Source organism: Brachyistius frenatus, unplaced genomic scaffold (assembly GCF_029030835.1).
Source record: "Brachyistius frenatus isolate BFR_SWC_R1_liver_20210118 unplaced genomic scaffold, ASM2903083v1 Contig_30, whole genome shotgun sequence".
NCBI lineage: Eukaryota > Metazoa > Chordata > Actinopteri > Embiotocidae > Brachyistius > Brachyistius frenatus.
In genome coordinates, this window is record NW_027210629.1 from 3410001 (window position 1) to 3425529 (window position 15529).

Sequence of the window (15529 nt, forward strand, 5' to 3'; positions counted from 1 at the left end):
CTGTTACAATGGATTGGTCAGAGAGGGTTCAAGTCTAAATTTCTATTGTTACAGGATTAAACATGAATCCAGTTTAATAATACAATAATAAGTATTCCTTTATAATTCTTTAATGGAATAAGCCAGACTACAGAAATAATGGATACAACATGCTGTTTCATGTTTAATTTCTTGACTCATGCAAGTTCTGAAAGGTCTTGTTTGGTACCTCAATCCTTTTCTCCAAGGTGGCACCCTGGACGACCCTGTGGACGTAGATGCTGGGGATGTGAATGTCCTCTTCAGCAATTGTCCCGACATCGACCACCTCCTCCACCTACACAGAGACACAGAATGATGGGCTCCACCTTCACCTGCAAAGTGCCACGTGATCCCTGACATTGAAGGTTCAGATAAAGAAAACCGTGCACTGATGGAATCACAGTACCAGAAAATAACCTTGGCTACTCGGCTTTGAAATTCAACAGGTTGACGGATAAAAATCTAGCTGAAGATGTTTTGCCACTCTGCAGGCTGGTCACGAGACGTTATCTTGATTTTTCAGGTTACTGCCGTAGAGCATTTTTTTTAAATGGTCATTCCTGATTTGAAAAATGGCAATACTCAGCATATATTTTTAAGAAATAGCAGTAGACTTTTTGAATTCGTTTGATATGAAATTTCAAATGGAGCTAAAACCATCAGTGGTGATGATGCAGATGCAGATATTTGTTATTGTATGATCTCAGGTTTCAGACTCTGCTGCCATCATGTCTTTCACAGTGAAGAGAGGGTAAATATTTGTGGAAGATGGTGCTGCATTTATTCTTACAGCAAATCCACTGAGTCCAGTGAAAGCTGTCTGTGCTACTATAATCAGTTCAGCCTACAGAAAACAGAAGTGAATATCTAAAACAACAAGACCAGGGGATGCAGCCTGATCCTGGGATCAAAGAGGTGCATGATAGAGATTGTTTTGGTGTTGGGGGGACTTTGGTCGAACCAAAGAGGTTAAATTTTTTTTTATACATGTTTCTATTTGTATCTATTCAATAGTCCAACTGATTTATTGATTGGATGAATTTATCGTCCGATATTGGCAGGTCACAGATTAAGTATCAATATTAGGGCTGCACAATTAATAGTCTGAAAATCACAATTTTAATTCAGGCCGATATCATGTCGACATGGCAACGATACCGTCGCATTTTCATTCAGGACATCAGCTGCATGCACCTCACACGGCCACGCACAGCAATAAAGAAAACTACCAGACATGGCAATCAATTCATTTGTGCTAATAAAACCATCTGATTCCTATCGAACTTGGTGTATGCATTTTTCAGCAGAACCTATTGAAGCTACCAGGTAACATATTCTATAATTATATCATTCTTGGCAGATATGCTGAACATTTCTTCTGTATCTGGTAAATAAGTGCACTAAGCATTTATAGTGAAAAAAAAATCACAATCTCAATTCTAAGTAAAAACATTTGGATTCTCATTCTATCCAGAATCACGCAGTCTATTCAATATTGCCATGTCTGTTGTCAGATATGAAAAGAAAATGTTTCCTTTCAATTTATAGTCATCTACTATGTATTACATCTGCCGTGAACTTCACTGTTTAATGCACTGATGCCATTTTGGACATTCAAGTTTATCATTAAAATATCCTTCCTCCATTATATATCTGTGACTACAGTTTGAAAAACACATTCTGGCCAATATATATTGACATTGTGCATGTTTTTACTCCCTAATATTGGTATCAGCTTCAGCCCCAACAATGCAGTATTGGTCTATTCTCTAGTCTCTAGAAACTCTCTTCCATGGTTTCTACTTACGTTCAGTTTTTGCACAGAATCTCAGTGATGATGCTATAACATTGGCCACTTAGATTGTCTCAATATATCCTCATAACACATTAATTACTCTCGCACTTAACATGGCAGCATAATAAGAAAGGTAGGTGTCTCATTTATCTACCGAACAATATATTCTTGACTGTGAGACTGAAGTGCTCCACCACCTTACAGCAGCTGAAGAGGAGTGTACATAAGGGAATATTTCTGTCTGAGTAGCAAGACAGAGATGGAAATGGGTATTGATCTAAGCAGAGTTGGGTCAACATTGGCTGGGTTAGAAATCACAGAGAAAACACCTGCTCTCTCCTCCTTAGGTAACATTAGAAGCTGCTATAAACTGAGCCTCCAGCCTCCACGTATACAGGTGTTCAGGGGGATTTGTACAGCATGTGTGGGCTCTGCTAAATCATATTGCCCGTTATTAGTTTGCTCTAGGTCCCAATATTCAAATGACATGAATCAAAGAAAGCTGTGAGGGGAATCAACATTCTTTAAAGAAGAGATTTTCCTTTATCAAACAGACAAGACTTCAAGAGGGAAGAGGTGCAGTTTCATTCTTTCAGAAGATTCTTTAAGGAGGAAAAGTGGTTGAAATGATAGAATTTGAATGAAAAAAAAAAAAAAAAAGGAGAGAGCATGAGAGTTATCATCATGTCTCTGGGGACCAAAAGGGGACTTAACCATGACAACATAATTCTCGCCCTCCCTTCTACTTTTTTGTGCTTTCCTCCTGTGTAGCTCTGTGTGTAACCTACTTATACCATTTACATGAGGGGCAAGCAGTCGTTCAGAGCAAATTGAATTGAATCTCTCCTTATCTCTCCTTCCTCCCTCAGCACTCAGTGCTGACTGAGAGGAGTCAATGGCTGAGAGTGGATCCCATCTTAGCGTTGTCATGGATACGCAGGCTTTGGTCTCTCATGAGCTCGGGCCACTCAGGACTGGAAAGTGATTTCAGAATCTTTTTCTGGTTCTCTCGGTCGGTTTATGCCAAATCTCGGATGCTCCACGGGGAAAACGAGGCCATGTGAAGATGAGATTGGTAGCGCGAGAGTACGCATACAGCAGTTCCACACTCTCACCCACATCTTCTCCGGGGGCTTGATCTGTCTTTTGTTAAAATGGTGATTTCCTTAGACATCTTCATCAAGCAAGACTGCGCTCATCACATTATAAAACCGTAATGAAACAAGGAGAACTGGAGGCAAGAGAATCCCAGCAAATATTTGGTGGCATGGATTCCAAGGCTTTGAATGAATCAATTGAATTAACAGTATCAAGGCCTATTTTTGTCTCTTAAATCAAAAGACGTCAAAACAAAAACAAAAAAAAAGAGAATCCACAGCTTAAACCTGGGTTTCTCCATGTCGGTTTGTTGGTCACTCACACACATGCAAACCAACCACGTATTCATCTCTATTTTCAATTACCCTTCCATAGCTAAGTCACAGCACAATAACAAGCTCATACAATTTAAATGTTCTGTGTACATAAAAAAGCCTTTGTCCCTTTCATCTATGTGATGTGTCCCGGCTGCACTGGTGCTCAGATGTAGTTCAGACAGGAGGTTCAACGGACGACGGAGGATAAAGCATTAAAATAAAATAATAAAAACACACAAGAATAATACATAGATACACACACACACACACACAAATGAGCAGGTGCGTGGAGCGAGCAAACAGGCACACACGTAGACATTGATATTCTGGTATCTGTAGAACGATTTTCACATCAATGACAGCAGAGTGAGGCATAAAGTGAGCTGGCAGGAGGATAGAGGGACTCAAAGTGCCCACTGGGGACGCAGCAAGCGATTTTTATTTTCAGGAGTTTGTGCTTTTTTTAGGCTATGAGCTTTGTCAAATCTTGTTAATCTCCAACCGATTGGTGCACAATGCTACTAAATTCCTAGAATAAACCCCACAAATGCGGCGATGCATACAGCGGTCCCTCCTCAGTTATTAGACAATGCTGGAAAGGTGTCAAGCTTATCACAAATCTTTTTTCATTCAAAATAATATAATACAATTACAGCTGGACCGCATTAAAAAAAAAAAACTAAAAAAAAAACAGAACACGGGAATAGATTTACCCTTTGGCTTCGTTCTTACCACAGCTGTAGAAAAAGTGCATGCATGCAATGACTGACATCATGAGCGGTACATGAAAAGCACCGGCATACTTCCAGAGAGGAAATCAGCAGCACAGACAACCAATTAGCATCAGACTGACTCAATGCTCTCCGGGTAAAGGTATTCACTTCAGCTGAGTCCACTCCTGTTGACCAGCTGGCCTACATCCCAGTCTACAAATTAACAAATAGGAGCAGTGTCAAATCATGTGCACAGTACAATACCGTGTGGTCTAACAAAATGTTAGTAAGCCAACAGCTCCTAGAGGCAATAATGTGAATTACACCTTCGATTACAAAGGCAATAGATGGAATAAAATCAAGAGCATTGCTAATCTTACTCTTTTAAGAGCCCTCAAAGTGATGAGTGCACAACTGAACTTTCTTCTGTCGATCACAGATACCAAAACAATTTTAATAAAAATAAGGTCACTCATCATTTGTATCTTTTATTTACAAATATATATCAACATTCTGTGGAAAGGTGGACATCAAAATTTAAAGAGCAAGAGATGTTTTATTTTTTTAGACACTTGTCAAACTTGTATGCAAGGGGGAATTTGGCTTCATGTTGGTGCAAAAGATAAGATCTGGGTGTCACAAAAATTACAAAGAAAAACCTGCCAGGGAGCATGAATATCTATATCAGGTTTAATGGCCATTCGCCAAGTGGTCACTTTGTTTTGGATCAGAGGTGGGAGGACTGCCTCATTCAAAAAAGAAAAAAGAAACGTTACTCTTCGATTTAAATTTTTAATTCAGACTACCTCAGAAAACTGAAATGTTAAAGTCTGTAAAATTTTCAGTGACTTCTACACCCCAAGTTTATAACCCATCCATTTCTATATTTTGTTTGGGTATTGAAAAGCAACAGTCAAGAGGTCACGAGAAAGAGATGGTGTGGCTACAGGCAACAGGGCGGGAGAATGACAGCGACACCACACTCTAATTACTGTTTGTATTTATAGCCTCTCCATTTTTCTCTCATCTTGTGTGTGTGTGTGTGTGTGTGTGTGTGGTGTTTATGTGGGCACTTGGCCATGGTCTGTTGCCACTTTCGGGGCTCAGCTTCGGCTCTATCCTCTTACCCAGAATACTGACATCACAGGCAATCTGTTTCCTCTCAGCGAAAGCTTGCATCGCCTCGGACAGCCTTTACAATTTCCAGAAAAAGGAGTGACAGCAAGTCAATGCTGTAACTGTAGATACAATTTTGGAATGGCTGATGCTGTAAAACATCAGCATTTGGAATGGACAACTCGGTTTGCAGCTCGAATGGCAATGTTTGCATTTTAAAGAACACGTAAGCCTCCATGCAATGTGCTTCAGATTCAGATGATGGGCAGTTGTGAGGAAACTTTGAACTTAGTCGGACTTTCAGTTTGTGCATATGTTCAGTATATCTGTCTACCATCTCTTTGCATTTACATTCTCTGTCCTATTTTCAGCCTCTCTGCTCAGCCTGCAGTTGAATATTAAACCTTAGCCCTCTTCCACTGGCTTTAATTTAACTTATCAGTAAATGTCAGCATCGCACTTGAAGTTCACTCTATATCAGCCTGACTTTCTCCTTGACAAGTCAATACCAGCCAGTGATTTTTGTTTTGTTTTGTTCCTGCTAAAATGAGGTTTAACAAAAATGTTTATCCTGTTGTGTTCAGGAGGAAGACTTTTAAATTGGAACAATTTTTTTTATCAACATCTTTTGGCGATGTCGATGAGCAACATACTGCTATCCACGTGCCTATAGGCATCAGCTATAAGTTACAATAGCTGTAAATCATATTTTTTGTTTAGTTTAACAATTAATATGAATTATTGCAGTGAAGGTCTGACCTGAGCAGATGCACGCACACTGACCACATTTAGTCAACTACTTTAATCTGACCTCAACATGACTTTTATCTTTATTATTTGCAGAAATATGTGCACCAGTGTCTAAACAAAAAAGGACAGACAAAAAGACACATTCAGTTTAAGAAAACTGACAACTACATTTGGGATATCATCTTCTCTTTTAACTCGTTTATCTATTGTTAATGCACACAAAAAAAAACTGCAACACTGACTGCACATATCTTTATGAACATAAACTATTAAATGATAAGGGAAAATTCAAGATATTAGAAATATTTCTTTATCAAGTGTTACTGTTTGGCTTAATAAATGTACTTAATTTATTTCATGTGTATGCTTTTTTTCAAGGCTACAATAAATTAATTTTGTCACTTGCCACAAATACACGACATGACTTGTATTTTTCTCCTTTGCATGTGGAAAATAAATCAGCAAATGCACTGAAGTTTTTAGGGGGAAGGACATCCGAGGCTTTTATACCCATCTGTCCACTGATATTACAGCAATTTACTGTGGTTGTAGCCTGTAATTATCACCATTTGCTCTGGAGAGATTTCAGCTCAAAGTCCAAAAAGTAACACCATACCAAGAACAATAATGACATTGCTGCTGTCACATAGTACAGTTTTTATTCAAAATGAGGACGCTTTTAGTGTGCAGTGTTTTTGTAGAGACACTAAGTGCCATTCCTACAGTATATTTCAAAACTTCTGATGCATATGAATCCAATCAAATTTAACCTACAGATCATTTTTGCCACACTGAAGATTATCCCAAGAAGGGCTGGAAAGGGGGTCACCTATACAACCCATGCATAACTTGTACAAATTAAGAATAGAGAAATGAGGAGGAAAAAAAAAAAAAAAAAAAAGTTTTCTAATTGTTTCTCAACAGTAGGTTGAGTAAAGGAGTCAATAACAAGCCTAGAAAAGTCAACAAGGCATGAATGATGTGAAATAGCATTACAATTGTTGGCTGTAAAAAATAATTGAAATTCCAGCAGAGGATAAACAAGTCACAAGGCATTCTGTATCACAGAAAGGCCTACGGCAGCAGTTTAATATAACGCATCTCATTCCAAGGACAAACCCTGAAGTAAAAAGACCCAAAATATGAACTACACAGTTCATGTTCACAAGTCACGAATGAAATAGAGATCGTCTTGTTATCGTCTTTGTTACTTTTTTGTAAATGTGTAGTTTTTTTTTTTTTTTTGCCACAATAGTAATAAAGAACCAAGCACAAAACCACAAGCTGCTTAATCCCTGAGTAACAACTGTGGGAGGCTGATGCAGAAACCCCTGAGGATGGAGGTCATTTATAACCAATTAGACCTCTTGCCTGGTTAAAAGAAAACACACTTAAAAAGAAATTCATTCCATTCATGCATGACTGCTTGGGCGTGCACACACACTAACACCCACACCACTCTGTTGCATTGCTACAAGAATACAGTTGAGTCATTTACTGTGACTTATAGTCAAACAACAGCAGAAACCACGGCTTTGATTCAGTCTCTGGTGCATTGTAACCCCCACTGTACCTTTGATAAAGGAATAACTGGACCAGCTGGATACCTTGGAACATTGAACAATTGAATAGCAGGATTTGGTTGCCTAGCAACCATGGCAGGAGCTGGTGATGATCCGGTAATTTTCTTTTGTGAAATTTTCTTTTGTGTGATCTTGTTTTCTGACACCCTTCAAATCTCTTGGGAGTTTAAATTCAGGTTGTTGTTTTTTTTAAAAAGGAGATGTACGTGTCAAAACTGGGATGGAGAGTACCAGCGATCAATGACCTGACAGGATGAAGAGCTAATGTTGGGTATCATCTAAATGTAATCATTATATGTATGAGAGGGACGTATCAAGATGTAATGTATAAATGAATATAACAAAACGTTAATCCATTTATCTTGAACATAGTCTTTTGTATGAAAAGGAGGTGGCTAATTGCAGGCTTATTGATTCATACCTGGATATCATTTAAATGTGTCTTTGTCTCACAGAGGTGGAGTTACCAGCTTATACATATACATGTCTGTTATTCCTTCAAAGATTGAATGCCTAACACACAGTCACTGAGCCTTTGGTGAAAGCCTTACTTTTAATTCAATGACAGTGACAGTTAAGGACATAAAGTGTGGAAATACTTAAAATGCCTTTTAGAGAAGCTCCAATACTTTGGTGTACCTATTAAGCTTGAGTGTGGAGCTTTTGCCAAAAAGCTGCAGACTGTGCCATCTCAGTCTGAAAGAGTTTAGAGTTCAAGCAGAGGTAATTCATATCCATTAGAGATGAGTGGGTTGGTTAAACAAAACTTTATTCAAGAGGTTAATGGGCACCAGCTTTTGCCACAAGTGAAGATGAAACTCACCATTATTCATGACACACTTCAATTTGGTGACTTACTATTAGCTAAATAAAATAATGACCAGGATCATATCCATAAGAAGATTTAGGTTTTTCCATGAATCTAACTACAGGACGTAGTTTCACATCTGATTATATATTCCTAAAACGGGATTTAAACCACTATAATCTGTACTTACTAACTAATAATTCAACTTTGTTGTTCGGGCGTAGTTACAGCTGCTGTTTAAAGTTACTGCCCTTTGACTGAAACACTGAAATGGCAGACAGGACTCTGGGACATTATTTCATCCAAGCTCCTCGAGGCCCGTCTGGCTTCCACCACAATGTCCTGACATTTTTTTGCCCTTTGATAAGCATTAATTGCATAGCCCCTGAACAGTTTGAGCCTAGCTGGCTGAACACAGACTACAGGGATGAAATCTGGTCCAACAGACGTGCACATGATCGTTTGAGAGCTTGCCTCACACTGGCCTGAGATGCCAAGCTGAGCTGAAAGTTAAATGAATAGCTTCTAAAACAGCTGACCCTGTCTGTTGCCTTAACCAGTGCATCAAGACAGCAGGATCAATAGAGACGACAACTCGGCAGATTTATGACTGAGCATGCATTGAATCCTAAAGATAAATGTATTGTCATTGAGACAGTAATTGCTTCAATATCAGAGACAAAATGTTATTAATGGGTGTTATAATACAGGCTATCCCTTTATAGTCACCAGTAACGTGTCGTAGATAAAGTTCATAGGTTACTACCTGCACTGCCATAAAGAAGGCATCATAAATGGCAGATAATCTAACAAATCACTAGGATGATAAGACAAAGTGTTCAGAGAGCTATAATGGGATTCCTAGTACTTAAATATGCAAATGATAAAACGGTTAGTCCTAATTCACACTTAAAGCCGTAGTTTATCTTAATTAAATTATCTTACAAAAAGAACCATTTTATACAAAAATTTTGAAGTGAATGAGTAACAATGAAAAAAACACTCCCTCAATTAAAAAAATTAAAAAGCTAACAGGAATGTAATGAGGACAGTTTTAAAATGTGCTAAATTGCAATTCAACATTTGAAAATGCTGTTTGATATAATTTATCAGACTGTAGCACAAATTGCAACGAATGCCCCACCAGATAGAAGCATTTAGCTGACATGTGGATGACAAGTTTTGTTATTAAAACCTAATGTGAAAAATGAGTGAAGTTCAGAATCTTCAAAGACCAGGCTGAAACTGACAGTTAGTTGACACCGTCGGGTTTTACTGCTGGCAGAGAACGTCAAACTACATTTGAAACACATTCATTCATTTTAGAGGTAGATGCAGAGCTTCGCTTCTAAATAAGCTGATTTGTGTCAGGTTGGAACATGCGTTTTGGGTGAGGTTAATTGATTGGCACGTTGACATACATTTTTTGATAAATAGGCCAAAGTACCATTTCTTAAAGCTACCCACACATGTCTAGTACTTAATTTTTTTAAACAAGTACATATTAGATTTTTTTTTTTTTTTTTTTTTTAAATAAGTCAAGTTATCTATATACTTCAAATTCCATGACTTTGTAGAGGCTGTTTGTGCACATAACTTCTCTCAGACCTTGCTAACTGAAGTACGTTAGGTGCACCCTGGAAGTTTGATATTGTGGGATCTAAATCTCACTTCCAACTTGTCACAGCGTTCATTTTCTCTTTCTTCCCTATCTTTTCTGCCACTCACTTCTGTATGAAAGTAGAAATGCCAAAATCTTTGAAATGCACATGGATATTGAAAAAAATACTTCTATTCGTCACTCCAAATGCAACATGGGTCCCCAATCCATTTAAGCAATTCATGTTTCCGCTCACCAACACTTTGAGCAGATGATCTGGTTGTAAAGATTGAAGCAGACAGTTGCATATTAAATCTAACCGATTATAATTGCATCTCATATCACTTTATCATTATATCCTCCAGAAGATATCACATTTATCAGAGGAAGCACTGCTGTGGAGAAGAACTAGTCTCATTATCCCTGTACAGCAGTGGACCCAAAAGTGGGTCGCAGATATGTACGTGGGGGAAAAAAAAGTCAAACTTTAATCTTTACAGATCTTTTCTGTTGCTGCGCTCTTATTTTGAAGGACATATCTTTCCCATGAAGCAGCGCTAGTGCAGTAGCTGTTTGCTGCTAGCGTTGCCATGACAGTAATGGCCGAAACTAACATCATCACGTCAGTAGTTAGCTCTTAGTCAAGCATTTGTAAACGGGTTTATGTTTGGCATGTCCGCTTTTGTATTTAGTTTAAGAAATGTCTGCCTATTTATTCAATATTCCATACAGTCCTATCTAGCACTTATTTCTAGCTAATTTTATGTTTTTAAACAGTGCATGAATTGTGTATTACTATTTTTTGTGAAATAAATGGTTCAAACATGTCAAAGATTTGGGATATGAGCTAATGACTAAGGAAAAATGTGTGTGCTGAGAACCACTGCTTTAGAAACAAACTAGGCAATATCTTTTATACCATAGCACTGATTCTCCATAACTCGCTGATAGCCATCATTGCCACTAATATCATCATGATACCTCACACTACTTTGGGCATGATGCCCAATAGATTAAGTTAAAATGTTCTTTCAGTTATTATTATGGATGCTTTCAGGTCAATTAATCCCAACATTGCAGTTTATAGTGGTAAATAGAACACAGACTGGCACCACAGTGAAATAATTTACTCTCCCCATTCAGTCCCAGACATTTCTAATCAACAGCAGACTAAATCTCAGGTCCAGCACCCATGGAATAATTGAAAATGTGCTTGGTGGAGCTCGGTTAGTTTTATGAGATACCCTTTCCTACTGATTTATTTTCAGAAAGGGCCAGTGTTTTATGGTTTTCACACACACAGTTTTTCTCCCTGCTGCTCTCTGAATCAAACCGTGGCTATATGGGAGGTGTGAAGCTGCTCGTGTGTCGGTGGGGTAGAGAGGGAGACAAACATGCATACAGACACAGCGGGAAGAGATGAGAGATCACATTTCTAAACTGTCAAATGCTGGACAGGTGGGCAACCAGACAAATAGAATGAAACTAGAATAGCCAGCTCAGAGGTAGCTGGACACACTCCAGTGTTGGCCATGTACGTAAAGTTTCTTAAAACTTCTAATCTATAAATAGCATCTGAGGTCCAAGAGATAAACTCAGAGGAATGTAAACTCTTTTCAAGGTGATGTTTCCTGGCCACTATTGTTAAACTCTTGGCCTCACACCTGTAAGAGCCTGTCTCACATTTCTACTCCTGACCTTCAGTGTAAAAAAGGTAACAGCATGTACCACGTCCTCTGAGGGTTTTTATATATTCTGTTGCTCTACTGGCTAAAGGATGTATTGCGATGTACTGCTGATATGGTGTGAAAGATCTAATCTAAAATCAAATCCTATTTTCTTCATGGTCACAGCTAAGTTTCATTGGAATGTTTTTTTAGACAGGCTATTTGTAGATGTTGTTGTGTTGGGAGGGGGGGGTATTTGACTAAAACACATTAACTCCAAATAAGATCCAGGAGGTGGAGAATTATTTTTGCATGTAGGACATTTTTATCAAGATATATGGGTGTGTGTTATTAATATTCAGTTGATGTTGTGTTTGAGTGTTGATACTGTTTTTAAATTACTTTTGCCCAGATGGGCTATTTGGGTTGTGGGCCCAGCCTTGCTAAATTCCTGAAAAATGAACATCTATATAATGCATTAAAACTATTGATGGAATGCTGAGGTGTAGATTTTGAGATGGTAACGCCGCTGACAGAGTGGTGTAAGGAGACATGTTGCAGGTAGACACTAAAAGCACGAGACTGTGTTGTTGGAAATACATACCTCAACTATGGTGGTTTTGGCTGCCTTGCACATGGGCTGGTTGAAGTTCCTGGCCGTTTTCCTGGCACACACAAGAGCAAGACAAATATGACATTAAAACTAACAAGAGGTAAATATTTAAACACAAATCAGCAATGGTAATTGATTTCAGAAACTCTCATTGTAAGAGCCAATATCTGATAGTTTACTGGGGGACATTGCTCTCTAGTGGAGAAAAACTTAACTACATCTGCTAATACGCTTTTCTTGTTTTGTCATGTATTTTGCACACAGTGGGACTGAGACAGTTTTTCGATCCATCTGTATGTCATGTGGTGGATTGACATTAAAAAAGTTGAAGTTAATTGTGATTTTTCACATGCACCAGATTAGTGCAAATTACCTGACTCGTGCTACATGCAAGGCTACACTTAATTTACATTGCTGATGAGATTATTCATAAACACACATAATAAGTGATTTCTTATTTAGATTATTCTGACTTGTGCAGTATACATGTACAGTATATTTCTGATCTGAACTACATCAGCAATAATGTTTGAAACCCTGTCCTGACATTTGTGTGTTGTCTGAATAATTCAAGATATAGTTTATGTTAACGTGAATGTATGTTCACAAACCGCAAACAACCAAGATAACTGTATACAGGTTGAACATGTACTGATTAAAATGGGCCCATGGGCTCTATTTTATACCTGGTGCAATGTGGCGCCAAGCTCCATGCAAGTATCTTTGCTAGTTTCAGATTGAAGCAGCTGTCATTTTCCCATCCAGTAAACACACTTTATAAATAGCAAATGCAATTTTGCCTATCTGAGCATTCACTGGTTTTAAAATGATGTGTGGTCAGCCGCACTGTTGGTTATCGAGAGGCAGCTGAAAACAACTGTGCAACTGATCAACAAAACCTGGTCTCGAGGCGATGGCGCAGACTTTTGCTGTCATTTTAAGGGCGCATTATTAAGACAGCATCTTACATTGTCTACATAAGCAGGTGGACAGCCCACATACACTCTGCTTGTTGCACACACGGGGACATGCAGCAGTTGACAAACATGCAAAAGATGAAAAGAAAAGGTTGTTATGTGAAAGATTGTTATTGTGCACATCAATCTGCTCAATCTCCACACACATTATTCTAGCAGTCCACCAAAGTCCGAGCACCTGGCTTTTGTCAGATGACAATCTGATTGGTTTACTTCATGTTATGCTCAAACATTAACCTATGATTACTAAAGACACTGAGTCCCAGCCCTTTGAACCATGTGCCTTACATTGCACAAAAGATAATCTGCATTTAAACTGGCAAAAGTGGATTTGGACAATTCCTTAATGCACTTTTGACCGTGCACTTAGATAATTAAAATAGATCATGGTATTTTCTTCGTAGAGTTTTCTCTGGTAGTTTTAGTGAATGACCACTAACAACATCTCAAAATGAAAAATATAAAACTCCAACCCCTCTCCTGAAACTAACGTTTTACTCATGAGTACTGTCTAAGTCTGACTGAAAACACAAGTGAGGTGATTAAAACTAATCTAATACGCATTAAGGCAGAAGGAAGCTGAATCCTTTATAATATAACAACTTTTCCAAATCACAAAAAGTGTGTGCTAAAGATGTGTGAACTCTTGCATTCCACTCCATCAAATACCTGAAAACAATGTTTCCCGCAGTGTCAGCTTTCCATGCCCTGATCAGTGCAAAATCACCCGTGATGGCCTTTTCCATGATGTAGTGCCGGCCATTGAACTCCCGCACCTGTGCACAATGACAACACACTTCAAGGAGTTAGTGAGCAGATATACATGGGGTTTTATAACGTGTTTAGACTTGGCCCTGATGCTTCAGTACAGATTTGTCTGCTTTTGTGAACCGCACCCAAAATCACCTGCAGCTCTCAACTCACTAAACAAAGTTAGGGAAAGTAGCCAGGGGGGAAGAATAACAGCAGTGACCCTAAGCAAGTTTCCATTGAACTCATGAGGAGCCTTGTGGCACAAACCAAAACAGGTATGATAGCCCTCTCACCTCTCTCTTCTCACTGGCAATGGAAATACTGCCGTCTGCGTTGTACTTAATAGGAGCGCCTCCCTCCTGGATCAGAGTGCCATAACCAGTGGCTGTGAAGAAGGCTGGAACCCCAGCACCCCCAGCCCTGATCCTCTCTGCAAGAGTGCCCTGTGGGGGGGGAAATGACATGCGTACAACAAATACATGTCTCTGCTCCTGTCTAGTATGTAATATATATAGAATGAAGTCTGATAATTTACATGGTGAAATATAAAAATAAAAGATTTCATGAGTGAAGCTGGTTTGTTAATGTGTTTTCATGGGTAGGTATAATTTTAGTTTTTATGTGTGAATATATATATATATATATATTTATTTATTTATTTATTTTTTCCATGTGTTTTTTGACCAACCTGTGGCGTTAGTTCCACTTCCAACTCCCCTGCCAGATATTGTCGCTCAAACTCTGCATTCTCTCCAACATAAGAGGAGATCATTCTCTTGATCTGCTTGGTTTGGAGCAGCAGGCCCAGGCCAAAGTTATCCACCCTGATGAAAACATACACACAGCATTAGTGACCTTTACATGGGTTCAACTCAGCTGCAGTTTATTTAACAAATAAGACAGAGACTTGAAGTCTAATACTGGAATCCGCTTACTCGAGAACTGCCTCCACTACAAGCTGTGTTGCAGGGTGCAAATACTCATGCATTCAATTATGTTGGATTTCATATTATTAGATACATTTGTTTTCATTGTGACATTAAAGTATTTTTTGTTTTGTTGTATATTTGTTTTATATCTATAGTTGTTTATCCTCATATTCCTTCCACTGCTCATAAAGTATGATTAGTCCTAATCTTTGACCTTTAATGTCCTCACTTTCTACAATTTGTAACACACTCATCATTAACATAAATTCCTTGACATATTTTTGAAAGTTGTGACTGGGCCAAACCAAACTGACAGGTGTTCCTTTTTCTGATCTTAAAGACAAGGCAATGGGAGGCGCAGTCAAACTGTGGCCCATAAGCAGCCTTACACACAGCCACGGGACCTGGAGTTGCCACAGAGACATTAATTTGTGAACATGATCTGAAACTAAAAGAGAGGGCCAACAAACTCTAGATTGCATTTGAGTGAACTGTGCAACTCATACTGGTCTCATGTCTAGGTTACACCCGCTCCACATGGTACCATAGAGTTTCACACATTTAAAACCATCAGACTAGGACAAACAATCAAGAATTGACAGCAGTAAAACTCCTTCCTGTGAAGTTTCTGTGACGAAGGAAAGTTACTGTGTCACTAGGGTTGTTTAATTACTCGTGAAATGACCCAGTAGCTGGGACGACTGTGTGGCTGGTCAGTCAATAAACCATGAAAGCATAAAAAGAAAACTGGTTGAACCAGTCTACTCCTCATAAAACATGGGGTAATTA

General features: G+C 38.6%; 1 protein-coding gene across 3 annotated transcripts in view; it reads right to left on the reverse strand.

The window, feature by feature from the left end:
• oxct1a (3-oxoacid CoA transferase 1a) overlaps window positions 1-15529 on the reverse strand; it is a 43956-nt gene that overhangs the window by 23442 nt on the left and 4985 nt on the right. For all 3 annotated transcript variants that reach the window (XM_069699561.1, XM_069699565.1, XM_069699564.1), the window contains 5 exons: window positions 14500-14635; window positions 14105-14254; window positions 13728-13834; window positions 12073-12133; window positions 209-316 (listed from right to left, as the gene is read on the reverse strand). In XM_069699561.1, the coding sequence (XP_069555662.1) occupies window positions 209-316; window positions 12073-12133; window positions 13728-13834; window positions 14105-14254; window positions 14500-14635 (562 nt within the window). The remainder of the gene's footprint in view (window positions 1-208; window positions 317-12072; window positions 12134-13727; window positions 13835-14104; window positions 14255-14499; window positions 14636-15529) is intronic.